Source organism: Manis pentadactyla, chromosome 8 (genome assembly GCF_030020395.1).
Source record: "Manis pentadactyla isolate mManPen7 chromosome 8, mManPen7.hap1, whole genome shotgun sequence".
Taxonomy (NCBI): domain Eukaryota; kingdom Metazoa; phylum Chordata; class Mammalia; order Pholidota; family Manidae; genus Manis; species Manis pentadactyla.
The window spans coordinates 112,453,934-112,478,836 of NC_080026.1; the positions used below are offsets into that span (position 1 = coordinate 112,453,934).

Genomic DNA, 24,903 nt, shown 5'->3' on the forward strand with positions numbered 1-24,903 from the left:
CCAAAATCAGCAGGATACACATTCTTCTCAAGTACACATGGAACATTTTCCAGAATAAACCACATACTAGGCTACAAAAAGAGCCTCAGTGAATTCAAAAAGATTGAAATTCTACCAGCCAACTTCTCAGATCACAAAGGTATAAAACTAGAAATAAATTGTACAAAGAAAACAAAAAGGTTCCCAAACACATGGAGGCTAAACACCATGCTCCTAAATAATCAATGGATCAATGACCAAATTAAAACAGAGATCAAGCAGTATATGGAGACAAATGACAACAACAGCACAATGCCCCAACTTCTGTGGGATGCAGCAAAGGCAGTTCTAAGAGGAAAGTATAGAGAAATCCAGGCCTATTTAAAGAAGGAAGAACAATCCCAAACGAATAGTCTAAAGTCACAATTATTGAAATTGGAAAAAGAAGAACAAATGAGGCCCAAAATCAGCAGAAGGAGAGACATAATAAAGATAAGAGAAAAAATAAATAAAATTGAGAAGAATAAAACAATAGAAAAAATCAATGAAACCAAGAGCTGGTTCTTTGAGAAAATAAGCAAAATAGATAAGCCTCTAGCCAGACTTACATTAAGAGAAAAAGAGAGTCAACACACATCAACAGAATCAGAAATGAGAAAGGAAAATCACGACGGACCCCACAGAAATACAAAGAATTATTAGAGACTACTGTGAAAACCTATATGCTAATATGCAGGAAAACCTAGGAGAAACGGACAACTTCCTAGAAAAATACAACCCTCCAAGACTGACCCAGAAAGAAACAGAAAATCTAAACAGACCAATTAGCACCAATGAAATTGAAGCGGTAATCAAAAAACTACCCAAGAACAAAATCCCTGGGCCAGATGGATTTACCACGGAATTTTATCAGACATACAGAGACGACATAATACCCATTCCCCTTAAAGTTTTCTAAAAAATAGAAGAGGAGGGAATACTCCCAAACTCATTCTATGAAGCCAACATCACCCTAATACCAAAACCAGGCAAAGACCCCACTAAAAGAAAATTACAGACCAATGTCCCTGATGAATATAGATGCAAAAATACACAACAAAATATTAGCAAACCGAATTAAAAAATACATCAAAAGGATCATACACCATGACCAAGTGGGATTCATCTCAGGGATTCAAAGATGGTACAACATTCAAAAATCCATCAACATCATCCACCACATCAACAAAAAGAAAGACAAAAACCACATGATCATCTCCATAGATGCTGAAAAAGCATTCGACAAAATTCAACATCCATTCATGATAAAAACTCTCAACAAAATGGGTATCCAGGGCAAGTACCTCAACATAATAAAGGCCATATATTATAAACCCACAGCCAACATCATACTGAACAGTGAGAAGTTGAAAGCTTTTCCTCACAGATCAGGAACAAGACAGGGATGCCCACTATCCCCACTTTATTCAACATAGTACTGGAGGTCCTAGCCATGGCAATTAGACAAAACAAAGAAATACAAGGAATCCAGATTGGTAAAGAAGAAGTTAAACTGTCACTATTTGCAGGTGACATGATATTGTACATAAAAAACTAAAGACACCACTCCAAAACTACTAGAACTAATATTGGAATTCAGCAAAGTTGCAGGATACAAAATTAACACATAGAAATCTGTGGCTTTCCTATACACTAACAATGAACTAATAGAAAGAGAAATCAGGAAAACAATTCCATTCACAATGGCATCAAAGAGAATAAAATACCTTGGAATAAACCTAACCAAGGAAGTTAAAGACCTGTACCCTGAAAACTACATGACACTCTTGAGATAAATTAAAGAGGATACTAATAAATGGATATTCATCCATGTTCTTGGGTAGGAAGAATTAATACTGTCAAAATGGCCATCCTGCCTAAAGCAATCTACAGATTCAATGCAATCCCTATCAAAATACCAACAGCATTCTTCAATAAACTAGAGCAAATAGTTCTAAAATTGATATGGAACCACAAAAGATGCCAAATAGCCAAAGCAATCCTGAGAAGGAAGAATAAAGCTGGGAGAATTATGATCCCCAACTTCAATCTCTACTACAAAGCCACAGTAATCAAGACAATTTGGTACTGGCACAAGAACAGACCCATAGATCAATGGAACAAAACAGAGAGCCCAAATATAAACCTACACATATATGGCCAATTAATATATGATAAAGGAGCCACAGACATACAATGGTGAAATGACAGCCTCTTCAACAGCTGGTGTTGGCAAAACTGGACAGCTACATGTAAGATAATGAAACTGGATTACTGTTTAACTCCATACACAAAAGTAAACTTGAAATGGATCAAAGACCTGAATGTAAGTCATGAAACCATAAAACTCTTAGAAGAAAACATAGGCAAAAATCTCTTGTACATGAACATGAGCGACTTTTTCATAATGTATCTCCCTGGGCAAGAGAACAAAAGCAAAAAATGAACACATGGGACTACACCAAGCTAAAAAGCTTCTGTATAGTCAAGGACATCATCAGTAGAACAAAAAGGCATCCTACAGTATGGGAGAATATATTCATAAATGACATATCCAATAAGGGGTTGACATCCAAAATATATAAAGAGCTCATGTGTCAACAAACAAAAAGCAAATAACCTAATTAAAAAATGGGCAGAGGATATGAACAGACACTTCTCCCAAGAAGAAATTCAGATGGCCCACAGGCACATGAAAAGATGCTCCACATCACTAGTCATCGGAGAAATGAAAATTAAAACCTCAATGAGATATCACCTCACACCAGTTAGGAAGGCCACCATCCAAAAGACAAACAACAACAAATATTGGCAAGGTTGCGGAGAAAGGGGAACCCTCCTACACTGCTTGTGGGAATGCAAATTAGTTTAACCATTGTGGAAAGCGGTATGGAGGTTCCTCAAAAAACTCAAAATAGAAATACCATTTGACCCAGGAATTCAACTCCCAGGAATTTACCCTAAGAATGCAGGAGACCAGTTTGAAAAAGAACATATGCACCCCTACGTTTATCACAGCACTATTTACAATAGTCAAGAAATGGAAGCAACCTAAGTGTCCATCAGTAGATAAATGGATGAAGAAGATGTGGAACATATCCACAATGGAATACTATTCTACCATAAGGAGAAAATAAATCCTACGATTTGCAACAACATGGATGGAGCTAGAGGGTATTATGCTCAGTGAAATAAGCCAGGCGGAGAAAGACAACTACCAAATGACTTCACTCATGCGTGGAGTATAACAACAAAGCAAAAACTGAATGCAGCAGATTCACAGAACCCAAAAATGGACTGACAGTTACTGAAGGGAAAGGGACTGGGGAGGGTGGGTGGGAATGGTGGGATAAGAGGATTAAGATGCTTTATGATTAGCACACATAATAAAGGGGGGTATGGGGAAGGAAGTATAGCACAGAGAAGCTTATTATGCTGTGGACAGTGACTGTAATGGGGTATATGGTGGGGACTTGAAAATAGTGGGAATGTAGTAACCACAATGTTGCTCATGTGAAACCTGAGCATAAGATTGTATATCAATGATACCTTAATTAAAAAAAAAAGGAACTCCTAAAACTCAACAACAAAACAAACACCCCATTTAAAAATTGGGCAAAGGGTTTGATTAGACATTTCTATGAAGAAGATACACAAATGGCCAATAAGCACATGAAGGATGCTCAACATGAATAATAATTAGGGAAATACACATCAAAATGACAATGAGATACTACTTCACACCCATTAGGATACCTATTTTTTTAAAAACCCAGAACACAGCAAGTGTTGGATAGGATGTGGACAAATTGGAATGTAAAATGATGCAGCCACTGTGAAAACAATATGGTGGTTTCTCAAAAAATTAAACAGAATTACCATTTGACCCAGTAAATATGTATATACACACATACACACACACAAAAGCAGGGACTCAAACAGCTATGAGTTTGAGAACCAATGTTTGTAGCAGCATTCTTCACAATAGCCACAGGGTAGAAACAACCCAATTGTCCACTGGTGGATAAACAAAATATGCAACATATGTACCATACAATATTATTCAGCCTTGAAAATGAATTAAAATCTTATGCATGCTACAACATGGGTAAACCCTGAAGACACTAATGTAAAATACACCATACACAAAGGACAAATAGTGTATGATTCAACTTGTTTGAGCACCTTAAATAGTCAAATACATAAAGACTGGAAGTTGAAAAATTGTTACCAGGGCCTGGGAGGAGGGGAAATAGGGGAGTTCTTGTTTAATGAGTATGGGGTTTCAGCATGCAATAATGAAGTTCTGGAGATGGATGATGGTGATGGTTGTACAACAATGTGAATGTACTTAATGCCATTAATCTGTATATATTTAAATGGTTAATAAGGTAAATTTTATGTATATTTTACTACACACAAAAAAATGAGTCAAAATGAATAAGCTTCACAGTCAATCCAGACAAATATGATACTCGTGTATACAATGTAAAAATGCATACCATTTATTACACTAGAAAAATGCATGACCGTTCATTCAGTCACACTGAGGGTATTAACTGATTAAAATGCTTTGTCCTCCATGAAGACAATGAGAAGTAACAGAAAAATGTCACCTATCTTCTGGACATCTGAAAAGAGACCCCAGTGTGAGAGAATGGGCTTTGTTTAATAAGCAATAGTGGATTTACAAGCATCACCTTGATGCCTCAAACAGAGGCTGGAATGTGTGTGTGGGTTGTCAGAAAGCAAAAATTCACAAATCTCTTGCCAGAAGAAAATGGTAGCCTGGGCAGGAAGATCTTAGCAAAGAGCTCTCTCTTGTCTGCTATTTCACTAAGGGTTGTTAAATTCCAGTTAACGCCTACCCATGGTCTTTAGGTTTTATTTTAGGAGTACTTTAGAATCTACTCGGGGATTAAGTTTCTGACTTCTTTCTACTTAATTTGCTGCTACAATTGCAGGGTCCTACTGCAACCCAAAGCCAGTATTTGGGAAGCTGTGAAAACACTTAACATTAAACGATATTAGCATTTAAGTTCATAAGAGAAGGGAAAGAAATACTCCAATACTTGTTGGAAATTAACAAGGCAGTCAAATACTTCTAATCTGATAGTGCTGAGAATAAAACCAAGTGCACACTAATGCTGTCATTTAACACCATTCAGAGTCAGGGAAGAAAAGCAACAACTATTTTGAGGAGAGTTTTTAAAAAGGGTCCCAGAATAGTATCACCGTTCCTCCACTCCGCAAGTGACAAGGATTGTTAAGTGAGGTAATGAGTGTATTAAACTGTGTGAGAGCAGGGACTACACTTAGATTATTCACCACTGATCCCCACTACCCAGTACCACACCATGTATAGCAGGTATGTAATTATTTACTGACTAAGTAAATAATTCTTTGAGAGTTGCTATTCCTTCCTCTTTCTCAAATACACTGTGTACTCTCTCTCCCCACAGATATCACCTCTGGCTTCTAAGACTCCTTTTGAGATGCACTTTCATCACTTCATTTAACTTTGAAAGAAGTTGGAGGAGGGTAAGGACACGTGCTTGCTAATCATCCTTTTCCAGATTGCCTCATGCACCAGAATGGATTTTTATTATTGGTCTGTGGCTGCTACCGCTGTAGGAAGTTTTTAGCTTGACCTTCCCAAGCTGCTGGCGGATGAATACTGCACGTGACCGACAAGGAAAACGTGTCTTCCCTGTCAGACTTTTCAACTAACCAGAATTCACTGTGGTAGGAAAGTCACCCTCTCTTCTCACTGTAAAAAACTCAAGATGTTGAACTCTTTTGCATAAAAATGATATAGTAAAACTGACCTGTACTGGTCCAAGAGGAAAAAGGTAGCATCTCAAAGTACCTCACAGAGCAGTGGCATCAAAAAACAAGACTCAGGATTGTTTCATAGGTGAAGAAGAAAAAGTAAAATAAAAGTCATTTATAAAAGGAGTTTAAATAAGAGGGTAGATTCTCACAGCTGGCCTCACAAAAGAGAACAAATATGTCAAAGGGAACAACTGATAGACTAATACAGTTCTATCCATCTGGCTGAGGGAAGAGCCACTGGTAGGAATACTGAGAAGCTTGTCTGTTAGGAAAACGGCTTCTTGGTGCCTCACTAGGGAAGCTGAAGAACTTTTAGGAACACTGGAACACATAGTCACACCTTTGCTTGTTGGCTGGCAGAGGCTCAGAGGAGGCTCCACACTGATGCATTGGCAAAAAAGGGAGAGCAGAGCATATGTGTTTTTTGTTTTTATTGGCTTAGAGCCTATACCTGGACTTTCACCTCATGAATACCCCAACCCTCCAACTTAGGAGTAGAGTGGGAAGAAAGGGAGATGGTGTGAATAGGATGTCTCATTTTGTGCTTTTAAAAATAGAGCTCAAGAGTCACGTTCTGAAACATCAAGTTCAATCCCATACCACACTAAAGTCCCATCTGTACTTTTATATAACGCAGGGCCTAGTGCAGGCACTTTGGAAGAAGGGGAAATCAGGCCAGATTCAGGGAAAACAAACACACAATGCTATAGGCATCTTTAACTCAGCCCATACTATAGAAAAACCTGCTCAGCAACAATTGCTCAAGGCAAAAAAAACCCAATTACTAAGGAAAATCAGCCCCAATAAGACCTCATGTTTTAATGAGCCCAACAGTAACAAATTGAGCTGAACTCAAGTTTTTTCTAATTTCTGAGCTCTCATTTCTTATTTTCAGAAACAAAATAACTTTCTGCCTAGAATTAAAAAAATAAACTGCTATTCACCCACTCCAAAATAATAATTCACCAAATTTTCACCTACATTTTATCTTCTATGTAATTAAATGAACTGCTCATATGGCACAAAAACAGACACCATCACTCTATTTAAAATACTGTCAACAAATCCCTTAATGAATTCCTCTTAGCAGCCTGGTTCTTGCCACTCTTGCTGGTAGCTCAATCACCAAATCCCTGTCATATGAGAGAGTAGGGTCACTCTGGGGAGAATAGTGGCTTACCTGCTCCTCTGACAGTTGGGATATGTGATTCACAGCAGCATAGGATTCAATTTTGGGGTTAAAATGGTTGATGATGGCTCTGAAACAAAAAACTAACATTAATATAGCACCAGATGGAATAAATGGATAAATGAGTTAAAAAACAAGTTTCGAGTACCCTCTTGTTTAGAATATGAGAGCATGGGAGTGACTGTCAGAGGGTAACTCCTCTTATTAAACATGCAGTCACATGGGGGCAAACTGATAACTCTGAAATGGAAGGGTTTAATAACTTCTTAGAGGACAGAATCAAGCATCTCTGCTTTGCAAAAGAACTAGGGGAAAACGTCACAACTAAACTAAAAAAAAAAAAAATGAGCACTCCCTTCAGACAAGAAAGAGAACCCAGGGGGCTGTCCAATAGGGGGCTCTGGTGTCTCAGTCAGAAAGAAAGTTTTTCTCATGGGAGAACAGGGCACTCAGTAAAGCTGGACCAACATGCCAGCTAAATACAGTCTCTGAGGAAGCTGAGCTTTATCAAAGCCTAAAATCAACCTTCATAATTGTTAGTTTATATTTCAAGCCAATATTTATTTCCAGTCATTCAAATTAAAATCTGGGTGTTATTTTCAAACACTTCCTTTCTGTCACTCACTCCCTCACATTCAAGGTCACCATGTCTTATCAAATCTACCTTTCAAAAATCTCTGAAATCTGAAATAAATAAATCTTCCTGAAACCAGTGACTTGGTATATATAGGTCCTTGTCATTTCTTGTCTGGTATAGCAGAAAAAGCACAGGTTTTAGATCAGTGTTTACCATGAGTCCATACTGATATAAAAATGATTAAATAAATGGAGAGAAAGGTCAAATCTTTCTAAAAGAAAAGTTTCAAATAATATGTGTTGGGTACTCTCTCGTTTAGAAGGCAGAGTTTAGTTCTCATTCCCACTGAGGGTAGGCTAGACTTAGTTACTTATTTAGAAGGTATAGAGTAGCAAAAGGGAAAAATAGTGACTTTACAATAAAGAATCCTGGCAAACACTAGCTTAACCAAGTGATGAAGGTGAACATTACCAATGATGTGATGAGATGGCATTTCACCTCTGTTATCTACTTCCAAAAACCCATTGCCTCAGTCTAATTATGAGAAAAACATCAAACAAACCCAGATTGGGGGCATTCTACAGAACAGCTGGCCAGTACTCTTTAAGACGGTCAAGGTCATAAAAAATAAGACTTGAGAAACCATTACAGACCAGAGAACACTGGGGAGACGTGACAACTAAATGCAATTTGATACCCCAAATTGGATCCTGAAACAGAAAGTGGGAATTAATGTATAAACTGGTGAAATCCAAATAAAATATGGAGTTAATAGTAATGCATCAATACCAGTTTCCTAGTGTTTCATAAATGTACTATGGTAATGTAAGGTGGGGGAAACTAGAATGAAGGGCATATAGGAACTCTGTGTATTATTTCTGCACTTTCTCTGTGATTCTAAATTATTTCAAAATAAAAAGTTTATGAAACTTGTGTGTATGTGACAGCACAATAGAGATCACTACTTTCTAAAAATATAACTTATTGATAGTAAAGAATTATAGAACCCTTTAATCTAATATAGGTAATAAGAATATAAGCCAGAAATTTCAAAAAACAAGATCATGGTTTGGAATCCTAGTTTGAGCACTTGTTATTCTGAATGATCTGGGGAAAGTTTTATATCTAACCGGAGGAAAAAAGTGGGAATAATACCTACCATAGAACTTAGCACAGACCTAGGAAAAGTACACTGTAGGCATATACTAAATGCTTGTTGAAAGAGTGACTAAATCTTAGGGGATTTTCCAACTTATATATAATAAAGCAATATCAAATATCTACGACAATGTTTGGCACACAGCTAGTGCTCAATAAATATTCAATGAACGAATAAATCAAATATGATAAAAATGGGTCAGGAGCAAGAGCAAAGTTCTGGTAACTTATTTTTCCAGAGCCTACGAAGAAAGGTAGAGACATTACCTGCAAGTTAAGTTGTGACTTGCTCTAAATCCAAAGTGGGAAGAATTTGCGAGCAAGTTGAGGGTCAAATATTTTTCTCATTCAGAAGGTAAAATTTAAGGGTATTGGCAGGGATAACAACAGTTCAGGAGCCAAAAGGAAAACCAGGAGTCTAAAGCCATGAGAAGACAGCAAGAGCAGACTTAGAGAAGAACTGAGAATCCCACCAAACCTAGCAGCAGTATCAACTTAAAGTTAACCCTGTGTAGAGTCTGACTCGTGGGGTCATGGAGTTTAGTATCCAAGAGCAACAGGATTGAAGGAAAGGAAATACAGTAGCTACATCAATCTACTATTAGCTCTCAGTTATTTTAGGAAAAATAATCTATACTCTGTAAATATATCCATTTCATGCTTTCATAATTTGTTTCTCAGGTTTTCTTAAAGTTCTTAGTAAAAATTGTTGATAGAATCCTAACTCAACTAAACTAGGGCTGGTTTTTTAATTTTGATTTGCTAGGTTTGTAGAACACAGAACTTCAAAGTGCTCTAGTGTCTGTCTGTGCATGACAGTTAGCACTGGGCCCCAGTTAACAGCCCAAAGAAGCTGGTGAGGTTTGGGCAATGAAATAATCTCTGGGAATGGAAGAGATGGAGACGCTGTACTTTTGTTCCTTTTCTACCTGAGGAATTCTCTTGTCAGTAAAGAAAGCAAGAAAGAAAAGAAAGGAGTAAGGGAAAAAAGGAAGAAAGACAGTGGAAGGGTAAGAGAGGGGGAAAGGGAAGAGGGGAAGAGAGAGAGAAAGGAAAAACCTGGAAAGTATTATCTTCAAAAGTACACTTATTTCATTCCCTTCTCACCATTGATTCATTCATTCATTCATTTTGGTATCGTTAATGTACAATTACTTAAACAACATTATGGTTACTAGACTCCCCCTATTATTAAGTCCCCCCCACATACCCCATTACAGTCACTGTCCATCAGCATAGTAAGGTGCTATAGAATCATTACTTGTCTTCTCTGTATATACTGCCTTTCCCGTGTCCCCCTGCCCACTACATTATGTGTGCTAATCGTAATGCCCCCTTTCTCCCCACCTCCTTCTCCCTCCCTTCCCACCCATCCTCCCTAGTGCCTTTCCCTTTGGTAACTGTTAGTCCATTCTTGGGTGAGTCGGCTGCTGTTTTGTTCCTTCAGTTTTTCCTTTGTTATTATACTCCACAGATGAGTGAAATCATTAGATACTTGTCTTTCTCCACCTGGCTTATTTCTCCCTTCTCACCATTTTAGCTGTCAAGGGTTAGTGGGTCTATGGATGCCCTGTGCATGATATTGTATGGCATATATGCTTGATACTGTTGGACAAACTCATCCATTTGCCACTCTGGGAATTTATATTTGGAATGAAGATAAAAATCATTTCCAACCTGCCCTATGATATTCTCATCCTAGAAAATCAAATTTCAGCAGGTGATTAAGGCCTTCTGCCAAGTAGAGGGACTACTTAGAAACCAGAGAGAAGTGGAACAGTCTAAATTACAGTTAGTAATCTCTAACTCAAGAGCCACAAAGGACACAGAGTAGATGCCTCTGTTTTACTTTTCTTGCTGTTTCTTTGGGACTATTTCCTGTGAAATCTGAGTATTAATCTGATCTACTGGAGATGCTAGGTACAGGGAGGGCATTAAGCCTAAGAGGTAAGAAAAAGAGTCAGGCATTGGCTGTTCTCCACCCAGGCTCTTCAGCAAGGAATTTCAGAGAGAGCTTGGAAGCTTCCTATTAAAGTTCTCAGGACTTCATACAGTTGAAGTGGAAATGTGTTCTGAGGTAACAAAGAGATGACAGAACACCAAAATCAGGCTAAGTCAGCCCGCACTGAGTGACACGTGCCTTCTTCAGAGTGACTGGAATACTTAGCTGCTTCTTCCCCAGTTAGTTTGGAGGCTACTAAGGCACACCTGGGTTGTGATTCCATACTACTCCCACCCTGGCCATGGCCCTATTACAGGTCTATGCCTGACTAGCTCTCAGTGGGAGAAAGATGAAGTGTGAGATTTATGGATGAGGGGGAGTATTTCTCTTTTCCTTACACTTCCCTTCACACTGATATCACCTCCAAAAGGATTTACTGCCATTTCTTGCAAACATTTTCAGGGAGACTGGTGGTGCCCTGAGATTCTAAACAGTAGCTCTTTCATTGTTACTGATCAAAACCTGATAGGTAGCAACTGCCACTGCTGAAGTCTAAAATTTGAGTGTTCCAGTAAAAAAGAAATGGCAATTTTTTTTTCTACCAGAAGATGAATGAGCAGGATATGTGTCTGAATACCTCCAAAAGAGGCAAGTGCAGAGAGGGTGAGTACTGCCAATAGGACATAAATTCCTTTCCCCTTACTAGCCTAGTAGAAAATGAAGCTCAGTAAGGAAAGAAGGTAAATGAAAGCACCAGAGAGAGGAGTTTTTCATGAGCAGGAGGTTAGGGCAGTCTATATCAGGGGATCCTCACTAGATTCATATTGGATTGTTATGAACTGAATATCTGTGCTCTCTCCCCATTCATATGTTGAAGCCATAACTCCCAATGTGATTGGAGAGAGGGTCTTTATGGAAAGTAATTAAGGTTAAATAAGGTCATAAGGGTGGGCCACTGAGCCAATAGGATTAGAGTCCTTATAAGAAGAGACAACAAAGAGCTTACTTGATCTCTTCTCTCTGTGAGCACACAGCCATAAGGCAGCAGTCTGCAAGCCAGGAAGACAGTCTTTATCAGAAACCGACCCTGCTGAACCTCGATCTGGGACATCTAGCCTCAGAACTGTGAAAAAATATATTTCTGCTTTTTAAAAGTCTATACTTTGTTATGGCAGCCGAGAAGACTAATACATATACATAGATTTTCTACTCTCCACAGGGCCCTAGCATTTGGGCAAAGCAGACCTCAAGCCAGAGTCAGTCTTTAGTAAAGTAGTAGAGCAGATGAAGTCTGCTTCTCGTTTTGTAGGTGACTACCTCTCCTTGCACCCTGTACATTGTGGATATTTCCTTCTCTTCTAAAAAAGGATCATTCTGAGGTTCCTATGCTACAAAGTTCCAATCACAAATGCCACAAATGTAGCCACATGGATTACCAGCTTTTCAGGCAGAATGGACCTGACCCTTAAGTATGTACAAAGTGAGAAACACAGACTTCAGTAAAGAAAGATATTGCAGGTATTTGAGTAGCCTGTGCCATTCACAGAAAAGACACACACATGTGCATGCACACATATGCACACTGAGCAGAGACAATGTTTGAAAGGATAGCAGGGTGGGCAGCACCATGCATGGCAAAGAAAGAGATGTGCGTTTTCCCTTTCATCTGCATCTTCAGGTTGGTTTTCATTTAATCTCAGCCCTTCGGTTATTTAAATAAAACCCAGTTTATGCCAGCCAAAACCTTTCATGCTAAAGAGTATTTTGGAAATGGGTTATTGAAAGGAAGAGACATAAGAAGAGGAGGAAGGTTTGAGTGAGCAATGAATGAGAAAACAGCCATCATGAAAAGATTAAGCTTCCCTTTGACAAAGGTGGCAAGAAAATTAAATGGGAAAAGAACAGTCTTCAAGAAATGGTGCATGGGCAACTGCATAGCTACATGTAAAATAATGAAGCTGGACCCCTACCTCACACCATACCCAAAATTAACTCAAAATGGATCACAGATCTAATTGTAACATCTAAGAACTATAAAATTCTTAGAACATGTAAGAGTATACTTTCCTGACCTCGGGTTAGGCAGTGATTTCTTAGGACATCAAAAGTGGTGACAGAAGAAAAAATAGGTCACATTTCAAAACTTTTGTGTTGCAAATGATACTATCAAAAAAGTAAAAAGACAACCCACAGAACAGGAGAAAATATTTGCAAATCATGTATCTGCTAAGGAACTCCAATGACATGCCAGGTCACACCCGCTAGGATGGAGACAATCAAAAAGACAATAACAAGTGTTGGCAAGGATATGGATAAATTAGAACTCTCATACATTGCTGACGGGATTGTAAAATGGTATAGCTACTCTGGAAAGTGGTTTGGCAGTTTCTCAAATGTTAATACATAGAGATACCATATTACCCAGAAAGTCTATTCCTCCATAACCAAAAGAAAGAAAACATGACATCTAAACAAAAACTCATACATGAATGCTCACAGAAGCATTATTCATAAGAGCCAAAAAGCAGAAACAACCCAAATGTCCATTAACTGAAGACTGGATAAACAAAATGTGGTATAGCTATAATAGAATATGATTTGGTTATATAAAGGAATGAAGTACAGATAAATGCTATAACATGGATGAACCTTGAAAATATTGTGTTAAGTGAAAGAAGCCAAACACAAAAGGCCATATATTATATGATTCCATTTATAGGAAAAGTCCAGAATAGGTGAATCTATAGAGATAGAGAGTAAATAGTGGTTGCTTGGGGCTGAGGGTTAGAGGAGGAATGTGAACGGATTGTCAATGACTATGGAGTACCTCTCTGTGGGGGGGACTGGCAAAATATTCTAAAATTAGATTGTGGTGATAGTTGTACAACTTTGTGAATATATTTTTTAAAAGAGTAAGTTGTACAGATTAAATGGTTGATTGTAACAGATATGAATAAAGTTGTTTTTAAAAAAAATAATCAGGCCTCCTTGACTCCAGCAATTCTTGAATAAGCTGCTTTCCCCAGCAACTGATTCCACATAGTATTCACAGATCCCAGGGTGCTTCATGTATCAAGATAACTTTCCTAGAGCTTTCACATGCTAGCAATTCTGGTAGCAGGAGGAAAGGGGGCTCACTAGCCACTGCCTATCTTGTAAATTACAGCAGCTACTATATAAGTAGCGTCTGGAGAACCTCTGTGGTGCAGTACCACAGTACCACAAGAGGCAGCAGAGATGTGGGTAAGACTGGCCCTGGAAGCTGCATGTGCAAGAAGGACCAACCCTGCCTGGAGGTAAAAGTTCAACTTCTGGTAATTTGTGTAATATCTTTAGATTAAAATGTCTGCATTTGAACCCGGGGCAAGATGGCGGCGTGAGTAGAGCAGCGGAAATCTCCTCCCAGAACCACATATATCTATGAAAATATGACAAAGACAACTCTTCCTAGAATAAGGACCAGAGGACATAGGACAACATCCAGACCACATCCACACCTGCGAGAACCCAGCACCTTGCAAAGGGGGTAAGATACAAGCACTGGCCGGCGGGTCATGAGCGCCCTTCCCCCCAGCTCCGGGCGGGAGAAGAGCAGGCAGAGCAGGAGGGAGAGGGAGCCCAGGACTGCTGAACACCCAGCCCCAGCAATCCCGACCAGAGCGCAGACACAGTGCATGCGCGGGGCCCTGGATACTAGGGAAACAGGGCAGCAAGAACGGTGAGCGGGTACTGGAGGCCTGGCACTGGAGGACATAAGAAAAGCGAGCAGCCATTCTTGTTGTTGTTGTTGTTGTTTTGTTGAGGTGAGTGCTTTTTGGAAGTCTTAAAGGGACAGGGACCCCAATACTAGGGAAACAGGGCAGCAAGACCAGTGAGCGGGTATTAGAGACCAGCGCCAGAGAACAAAAGAAAAGTGAGAGGCCATTTTTGTTGTTGTTGTTGTTGTTTTGTTTTGGCGAGTGCTTTTTGGAAGTCTTAAAGGGATAGGGACCCCAATACTAGGGAAACAGGGCAGCAAGACCGGTGAGAAGGTGCCTGAGGCTGGCATCAGAGAAAAAAGAAAAACGAGCGGCCACTTTTTATTTTTATTTTTCTTTGTGGTCGTTGTTTTGTTTTGGCAGGTGCTTTTTGGAAGTCTTAAAGGGGCAGGGCGGGACACTTAGTCCAGAGGTAGGGAATCCGGGGATCTCTGGGCACTCTAATCCCCTGGGCTGCAGGGAGCATGGAGGCCCCTTACGGAGATAAATAGCCTCCCGGCCACTCCCCCTCCAACGCGACTCCACCACTTTGGAGTAGCTGCCCGAGCCAGGCCACGCCCACACAAAAGCGGAGATAAACTCCATAGCAGCCGGGCAGGAAGCAGAAGCCCTGTCTGCGGGCAGCTACCCAGCACAAGCCACTAGAGGTCGCTGTTCTCCCAGGAGAGGAAGGCCACAAAGCAACAAGAAGGGAAGTTCTTCCAGCCGTCACTCGTCCCAGCTCTGCAAACTATTCCTATCACCATGAAAAGACAAAATTACAGGCAAACCAAGATCACAGAGACACCAGAGAAGGAGACAGACCTAACCAGTCTTCCTGACAAAGAATTCAAAATAAAAATCATAAACATGCTGACAGAGATGCAGAGAAATATGGAAGAGAAATGGAATGAAGTCCGGAGGGAGATGACAGATGCCAGAAAGGAGATTACAGAAATGAAACAAACTCTGGAAGGATTTATAAGCAGAATGGATAAGATGCAAGAGGCCATTGATGGAACTGAAACCAGAGAACAGGAACGCATAGAAGCTGACATAGAGAGAGATAAAAGGATCTCCAGGAATGAAACAATATTAAGAGAACTGTGTGACCAATCCAAAAGGAACAATATCCGTATTATAGGGGTACCAGAAGAAGAAGAGAGAGGAAAAGGGAGGGAAAGTATCTTGGAAGAAATAATTGCTGAAAACTTCCCCAAACTGAGGGAGGAAATAATCGAACAGACCACGGAAATACACAGAACCCCCAACAGAAAGGATCTAAGGAGGAAAACACCAAGACACATAATAATTAAAATGGCAAAGATCAAGGACAAGGAAAGAGTTTTAAAGGCAGCTAGAGAGAAAAAGGTCACCTATAAAGGAAAACCCATCAGGCTAACATCAGACTTCTCAACAGAAACCCTACAGGCCAGAAGAGAATGGCATGATATATTAAATGCAATGAAACACAAGGGCCTTGAACCAAGGATACTGTATCCAGCACAACTATCATTTAAATATGATGGGGGGATTAAACAATTCCCAGACCAGCAAAAGCTGAGGGAATTTGCTTCCCACAAACCACCTCTACAGGACATCTTACAGGGACTGCTCTAGATGGAAGCGCTCCTAGAAAGAGCACGGAACAAAACACCCAATATATGAAGAATAGAGGAGGAGGAATAAGCAGGGAGAGAAGAAAAGAATCTCCAGACAGTGTATATAACAGCTCAATAAGCGAGCTAAGTTAGGCAGTAAGATAATAAAGAGGCTAACCTTGAACCTTTGGTAACCACGAATTTAAAGCCTGCAATGGCAACAAGTACATATCTTTCAATAGTCACCCTAAATGTAAATGGACTGAATGCACCAATCAAAAGACAAAGAGTAAAAGAATGGATAAAAAAACAAGACCCATCTATATGCTGCTTATAAGAAACTCACCTCAAACCCAAAGACATGTACAGACTAAAAGTCAAGGGATGGAAAAACATATTTCAGGCAAACAACAGTGAGAAGAAAGCAGGGGTTGCAGTACTAATATCAGACAAAATAGACTTCAAAACAAAGAAAGTAACAAGAGATAAAGAAGGACACTACATAATGATAAAGGGCTCAGTCCAACAAGAGGATATAACCATTCTAAATATCTATGCACCCAACACAGGAGCACCAGCATATGTGAAACAAATACTAACAGAACTAAAGGGGGAAATAGACTGCAATGCATTCATTCTAGGAGACTTCAACACACCACTCACCCCAAAGGATAGATCCACTGGGCAGAAAATAAGTAAGGACACGGAAGCACTGAACAACACAGTAGAGCAGAGGGACCTAACAGACATCTATAGAACTCTACATCCAAAGGCAACAGGATATACATTCTTCTCAAGTGCACATGGAACATTCTCCAGAATAGACCACATACTAGGCCACAAAAAGAGCCTCAGCAAAATCCAAAATATTGAAATTCTACCAACCAATTTTTCAGACCACAAAGGTATAAAACTAGAAATAAATTCTACAAAGAAAACAAAAAGGCTCACAAACACATAGAGGCTTAACAACATGCTTCTAAATAATAAATGGATCAACGAACAAATTAAAATAGAGATCAAGGAATATATAGAAACAAATGACAACAATAACACAAAGCCCCAACTTCTGTGGGACTCAGTGAAAGCAGTCTTAAGAGGAAAGTGTATAGCGATCCAGGCACACTTGAAGAAGCAAGAACAATCCCAAATGAATAGTCTAACATCACAATTACCGAAATTGGAAAAAGAAGAACAAATGAGGCCTAAAGACAGCAGAAGGAGGGACATAATAAAGATGAGAGAAGAAATAAACAAAATTGAGAAAAATAAAACAATAGCAAAAATCAATGAAACCAAGAGCTGGTTCTTTGAGAAAATAAACAACATAGATAAGCCTCTAGCCAAACTCATTAAGAGAAAAAGAGAATCAACACAAATCAACAGAATCAGAAATGAGAGTGGAAAAATCACAACAGACTCCACAGAAATACAAAGAATTATTAAAGACTACTATGAAAACCTATATGCCAACAAGCTGGAACCTAGAAGAAATGGACAACTTCCTAGAAAAATACAACCTTCCGAGACTGACCAAGGAAGAAACACAAAAGTTAAACAAACCAATTACGAGCAAAGAAATCGAAATTGTAATAAAAAAACTACCCAAGAACAAAACACCCAGGCCGGACGGATTTACCTCGGAATTTTATCAGACACACAGAGAAGACATAATACCCATTCTCCTTAAAGTTTTCCAAAAAATAGTAGAGGAGGGAATACTCCCAAACTCATTCTATGAAGTCAACATCACCCTAATACCAAAACCAGGCAAAGACCGTGCCAAAAAAGAAAAGTACAGACCAATATCCCTGATGAAAGAAGATGCAAAAATACTCAATAAAATATTAGCCAACTGAATTCAAAAGTATATCAAAAGGATCATACACCATGACCAAGTGGAATTCATCCCAGGGATGCAAGGATGGTACAACATTCGAAAATCCATCAACATCATCCACCACATCAACAAAAAGAAAGACAAAAACCACATGATCATCTCCATAGATGCTGAAAAAGCATTTGACAAAATTCAACATCCATTCATGATAAAAACTCTCAGCAAAATGGGAATAGAGGGCAAGTACCTCAACTTAATAAAGGCCATATATCATAAACCCACAGCTAACATTATACTGAACAGCGAGAAGCTGAAAGCTTTTCCTCTGAGATCAGGAACTAGACAGGGATGCCCACTCTCCCCACTGCTATTTAACATAGTACTGGAGGTCCTAGCCACAGCAATCAGACAAAACAAAAAAATACAAGGAATCCAGATTGGTAATAAAGAAGTTAAACTGTCACTATTTGCAGATGACATGATATTGTACATAAAAAACCCTAAAGGCTCCACCCCAAAACTACTAGAACTGATATCAGAATACACCAAAGTTGCAGCATACAAAATTAACACACAGAAATCTGTAGCTTTCCTATACACTAACAATGAACTAATAGAAAGAGAAATCAGGAAAACAATTCCATTCACAATTGCATCAAAAAGAATGAAATACCTAGGAATAAATCTAACCAAAGAAGTGAATGACCTATACTTGGAAAACTACAAATCACTCTTAAGAGAAATTAAAGGGGACACTAACAAATGGAAACTCATCCCATGCTCGTGGCTAGGAAGAATTAATATCGTCAAAATGGCCATCCTGCCCAAAGCAATATACAGATTTGATGCAATCCCCATCAAATTACCAGCAACATTCTTCAATGAACTGGAACAAATAATTCAAAAATTCATATGGAAACACCAAAGACCCCAAATAGCCAAAGCAATCCTAAGAAAGAAGAATAAAGTAGGGGGGATCTCACTCCCCAACTTCAAGCTCTACTACAAAGCCATAGTAATCAAGACAATTTGGTACTGGCACAAGAACAGAGCCATAGACCAGTGGAACAGCCTAGAGACTCCAGACATTAACCCAAACATATATGGTAAATTAATATATGATAAAGGAGCCATGGACATACAATGGCGAAATGACAATCTCTTCAACAGATGGTGCTGGCAAAACTGGACAACTACATGTAGGAGAATGAAACTGGACCATTGTCTAATCCCATATACAAAAGTTAATTCAAAATGGATCAAAGACCTGAATGTAAGCCATGAAACCATTAAACTCGTGGAAAAAAACATAGGCAAAAACCTCTTAGACATAAACATGAGTGACCTCTTCTTGAACATATCTCCCCGGGCAAGGAAAACAACAGCAAAAATGAACAAGTGGGACTATATTAAGCTGAAAAGCTTCTGTACAGCAAAAGACACCATCAATAGAACAAAAAGGAACCCTACAGTATGGGAGAATATATTTGTAAATGTCAGATCCGATAAATGCTTGACGTCCAAAATATATAAAGAGCTCACATGCCTCAACAAACAAAAATCAAATAATCCAATTAAAAAACGGGCAGAGGAACTGAACAGACGGTTCTCCAAAAAAGAAATACAGATGGCCAACAGACACATGAAAAGATGCTCCACATCGCTAATTATCAGAGAAATGCAAATTAAAACTACAATGAGGTATCACCTCACACCAGTAAGGATGGCTGCCATCCAAAAGACAAACAACAACAAATGTTGGCGAGGCTGTGGAGAAAGGGGAACCCTCCTACACTGCTGGTGGGAATGTAAATTAGTTCAACCATTGTGGAAAGCAGTATGGAGGTTCATCAAAATGCTCAAAACAGACTTACCATTTGACCCAGGAATTCCACTTCTAGGAATTTACCCTAAAAACGCAGCAATCAAGTTTGAGAAAGACAGATGCACCCCTATGTTTATCACAGCACTATTTACAATAGCCAAGAATTGGAAACAACCTGAATGTCCATCGGTAGATGAATGGATAAAGAAGATGTGGTACATATACACAATGGAATACTACTCAGCCATAAGAAAAGGGCAAATCCTACCATTTGCAGCAACATGGATGGAGCTGGAGGGTATTATGCTCAGTGAAATAACCCAAGTGGAGAAAGAGAAATACCAAATGATTTCACTCATCTGTGGAGTATAAGAACAAAGGAAAAACTGAAGGAACAAAACAGCAGTGGAATCACAGAACCCAAGAATGGACTAACAGTTACCAAAGGGAAAGGGACTGGGGAGGATGGGTGGGTAGGGAGGGATAAGGGGGGGGAGGAAGAAGGGGGGTATTAAGATCAGCTTGCATAGGGGGCAGTGGGAGAAAGGGAAGGGCTGTACAACACAGAGAAGACAAGTAGTGATTCTACAATATTTAGCTATGCTCATGGACAGTGACTGTAAAGGGGTTTATAGCGGGGACCTGGTATAGGGGAGAGCCTAGTAAAGATAATATTCTTCATGTAAGTGTAAAGATAACAAAAATAAAATAAAATAAAAAGAAAGAAAGAAAAGGGGGATTACTCCATGATAGGATAAAACTAACTGTAAATCAATGATTAATGCATGCTTTAAATATCCTTAATTTTGATCACTTAAAGGGTGTCAGATGATCAGCTATGGAGGTACACTTTTCTGATAATATTCCTTTCTCTTAAAAAAAAAAAAAAAAAGGGCAGTTCCTGTGTGGAGAACTCCAATGAGTTCTACACAAGGGTATAAAGGGCATATCAAAGTGTGGGCAAAGGGTCTGTTTGTGTTTATACAGAGGATCAAAGCCTAATTTGGCTACCCAGAAAATGAACTAAGATACGATATGAAAAAGAACTTCCAACATCAGCACTCCCTGGAAGAGTCATACCAGAAGATGATCATCAAAAAACCTCAACAAAGATCCAGGCGATCCTGCAGTTGTAGCTGCATTCATCCCACCGGTTCCTGGACTTGCCATTGGAATGAAGAAGGAGACATCTAAGCTGGCCTGTGCATACAGTAAAACAACAAATTTAACTGGATCTACACTGTTGGAACTCAACCAAGAATTAGGAGAAGTGCAAGTTGTAGCACTCCTAAATCTTACAACTACAGGCTATCTACTGTTTAAAGAACATATGGGATGTGAACAGTTCCCAGGAATGGGCTGTTTTAATTTGTCTGATTTCTCTCAGATTGTTCAAGTACAGTTGGACAATATCCATCATATCATAGACAAATTTTCACAAATGCCTAGGGTGCCTAACTGGTTTTCTTGGCCTCACTGGAGATGGCTGGTAATTATAGATCTGCTTTGGTTATGTAACTCTATTCCTATTATGTTACTGTGTGTGCGCAATTTAATTAGTAGTTTAAAATCTATACATGCTTAAGTTACTCTACAAGAAGATATGTCAAAGAAATAATCAATCTTCCCATGTTTTCTTCCGTCTGCTACTTCTATAGCTTTTCTTCTTCCTTTCTAATTACAACCCTTAAATAGAATTCGTGCCTCATATGGAATTTACCGAGTATCATAATTCTTCCAAGTGGTAAAGATACCTCAAGACAAATGCTGGGCATAGAAGCCACAGGGCATAAATCTGCAAAGAAGTAAAAAGCTAACCTTTTCAAACAATATGGCTTCTCTCTCACTTACCAACTTTACATTTCCCTGAGTGGCCCTGGAAGATGACTGGTTAGCCAGAGACGGGTAAGATTCCTCAAGGGAGGAACAACCTGAGACAGGCACAGTCGCAGGGGGGCCATCAGGTGAGAAATTGGGGATCAACAGAGGTGAGGCTTAGAACCTCACCCCCCCTGTTTTGAGAGAAATCTTCTGCATCCATGGATGTTTTATTGCCCTGGTCTAGCTTGGATTAACACATAGTCTACAGGCACACACCTGATCATCTACATTTGCTCTCTTACAACACTAAACTAAGTTTTCTACCTTTATCTTACATCTACCCACCACTTCAGCATTTTATTAAAAATAATAATAATAAAGGGAGAAATGTGGGATCCACATATAAATCAAGTATAAAAATCAAACGAATATTCATATTTGACCTGATTGGTTATAGTTCATAATGCGTGATCAAAACCGAAGGTTTCTGTGATGGCTGCCCTTGCGCTGTTCACCATGTAAGAACTTAGTCACTATGTAAGAATTTGTTCTCCATGTAAGAACTTGTTCGTTATGCTTCAGAGGATTGGAGACTGACGAGAATTAGGCTTGGGGTGGATTAATGATTGTGCATTGAGCATTGACTCCCCTATACAGAATTCTATTGTTGTTAACAACCATTTGATCAATAAATATGAGAGATGCCCTCTCAAAAAAAAAAAAAAAAAAAAGACAAGGCAAACTATGACCCCACTTTTTAAATGACATTTATATGCAAAAAGTGTGTGTAAACATATATAAAACTGTGCATGTGTGTGTGTATACACATATAATACGCAGAATATAAGATATACACCAGAATATTAACAGCTTATCTGGAGTGGGCAATTTATTCTTTTGTGCAACTCTATTTTTTCAGCTTTTTGCATTAAACATATGTTACTTTTGTAATAGCAAAAAAACCACAAAAAAACAAAATGTCTGCATTTGGCAAATGATGTCAACTTTTGGCTTTTGAACAAAGAACTCCTTGTAATGAAACATTGATGGTAGACTGGTGGAGGAGAAGGAAGGTTCTCTTCTCAACACTTTGACCACTTTTGTGTTTGCTTGTTTTTTGAGAAATGGCTGGAGTTACCCACCAGGGCTCTCTCTTAGAGAGCCCATCCATCCAGGACTAGGAAGAGGATTTAAAGAAATTAGGCAGGCGGAGAACGACAAGTACCAAATGATTTCACTCATCTGTGGAGCATAAGAACAAACAAAAACTGAAGGAACAAAACAGCAGCAGACTCAGAATCCAAGAATGGACTAACAGTTGCCAAAGGGAAAGGGATTGGGGAAGGTGGGTTGGAAGGGAGGGAGAAGGGGAATAAGGGGCATTACGATTAGCACACAGAACGTGGGGTGGGGGCACGGGGAAGGCAGAATAGCACAGAGAAGACAAGTAGTGACTCTATAGCATCTTACTATGCTGATGGACAGTGACTGTAATGGGGCATGTGGTAGGGATTTGATAATGGGGGGAATCTAGTAACCACACTGTTGCTCATGTGATTGTATATATTAATGACACCAAAATAAAAAAAAAAAAGAAAGAAGACCCAAGGAAAGGGAAAAGAGTCTGGAGGCAGAACTCAGCAAGCAAAAGGAGTGTCATTTCAAACTAAACCTGTAGTTTTCCTTAAACTGAAACTAAATGTTCCATGAGAATAGGAACCAAATTAATTTTGCTCCCAGGGCTCTAGCAAAATGCCTGCATACTGATTCAATTTCTAAAATTGAATGAATAAGTGAAAGTCTAAGAAAGTTTTTTCCAATCTCACCACAAATAAGGAGGTCCATGATCACCAGCTGTTCTCCAAAAGTATAAAAATAACAACAAAAACATTTTATTCCCTACCTGAGAGAAAAGGCGGCAACATCTGTCTTCCAAATAAGGAGCAGAAGTTGTCACTGAAGACAGTAAATCTTTCTTTCCCGCTTACATTATATCGGGAGGCTAGCATGAAGCTCTTTGGCATTTCTTCCTAAACAATCTAATATCTTCTAAAAGTAAGCCTTGGTTTTTGTTTGTTTATTTGGGGGTAGCAGAGAAGAGAGAGAGAGAGTGTATATACTCTGGTATTGTGTCTCCTGATGCTACTGAATTAGAAAGTCCCAAAAGGGAAAGGAGAAAGAAATAGACAATGTCATAGTAAAGGGAAAGTGCTAAAGCCAGACACAGTGACGGATGGCTCCACATCCAGAGCACCTTTAAGAGCAAGAATTTGGGCCACCCTCCTATGCAACTGTCAGTTTATGACTGCAGAAGACAGGGGTCACTTACAAAACCTGAAGCAAATAAAGTGACAGGTGGAAACTGCAAGGCTGACCCACAAATTGGCTGGGAATTTCTTGGTCCATTTTTAACTTATTCTGACTCATGACTCTGCAAAACAGCTTTCTTTTCCCTAGTGTTGGGTGCATGATGGCTAAGATACATAGTTAATGTCCAACTTACCCAAGAAATGCATGGAAATGTTACCTTAACAATGTAGGCAATGTAGCTTAAGAGAAAATGTGGATTCTTCCTCACATCCAATATGAATCTAAAGCAAATCCTCCAAAGATGTAACTTCTCACAATCCCAGCCACCTCCCACAGACAGAAGTACCTGAGGTTTTTTTATGAAACAATAAATAAATCACAGTTTCATCCAGAAGTCCAGAACAGGGTGATTGTTTCCTTTATGAGATATTCGAAGGAAGCAGGCTGTCTCTAAAAGCTGCTACATAAATCCTTCAGGCAGAAAGGAGAAAAACAGGCAAAGGTTGTTTATAGGAAAAGTTTTTGTAGCTTATTCCAAGGATGGAAAGAAACATAATTGGTATACTCAACATGGCACATTTTGGGAAGATTCTTAAAAATTTCACTATAAAATTATTCCTATAAGGCTAAGTGATTTACATTAAAGTCTGGTTATAGGTGAATAACTCAAGTCTGATAAAAATAAATTTGGATCTCAAGTCCCAACCTCATTAAGTGTTATAGCCCTAGGTCTTAAACTTGCTAAACATGTACATCTGGATGTCATGCTTTTGTTTACATAGGCTTTTTTTTTCATGTGGAATGCTATTTTTCTTCATCAGTAAAAAGCCTAAGTCTTATTTTTCCTTGAAGTCCCAGTTAAATACCATTGCTTCCCTGAACAACACGGTATATATAATGTAAAAAGCAAGGGTTTAGAGGCAGTTAAAATCCTGATTCTACTTTTAGGCTGTGTGACCTTGGGCAAGAGACCAACCTCTCTGAGTAGTTTCTTCACTGGTTTGATTTGCTTTCCACAGTGTTTTCCTATATACCACCTAACTTGCCCTA

General features: G+C 39.0%; 1 protein-coding gene across 4 annotated transcripts in view; it reads right to left on the minus strand.

Moving 5' to 3' along the window:
- The window catches only part of ARMH3 (armadillo like helical domain containing 3), a 251,635-nt gene that overhangs the window by 40,372 nt on the left and 186,360 nt on the right, over positions 1–24,903 (minus strand). For 2 of the 4 annotated variants that reach the window (XM_036898696.2, XM_057506237.1), the window contains exon 24: positions 7,034–7,112. The exons of 1 other annotated variant lie outside the window; for it this stretch is intronic. In XM_036898696.2, coding sequence (XP_036754591.2) covers positions 7,034–7,112 — 79 coding nt within the window. Of the gene's footprint in view, positions 1–3,369; positions 6,235–7,033; positions 7,113–24,903 lie in introns of those variants that run through there. One more of the 4 variants, XM_036898697.2, reaches the window with a different exon arrangement.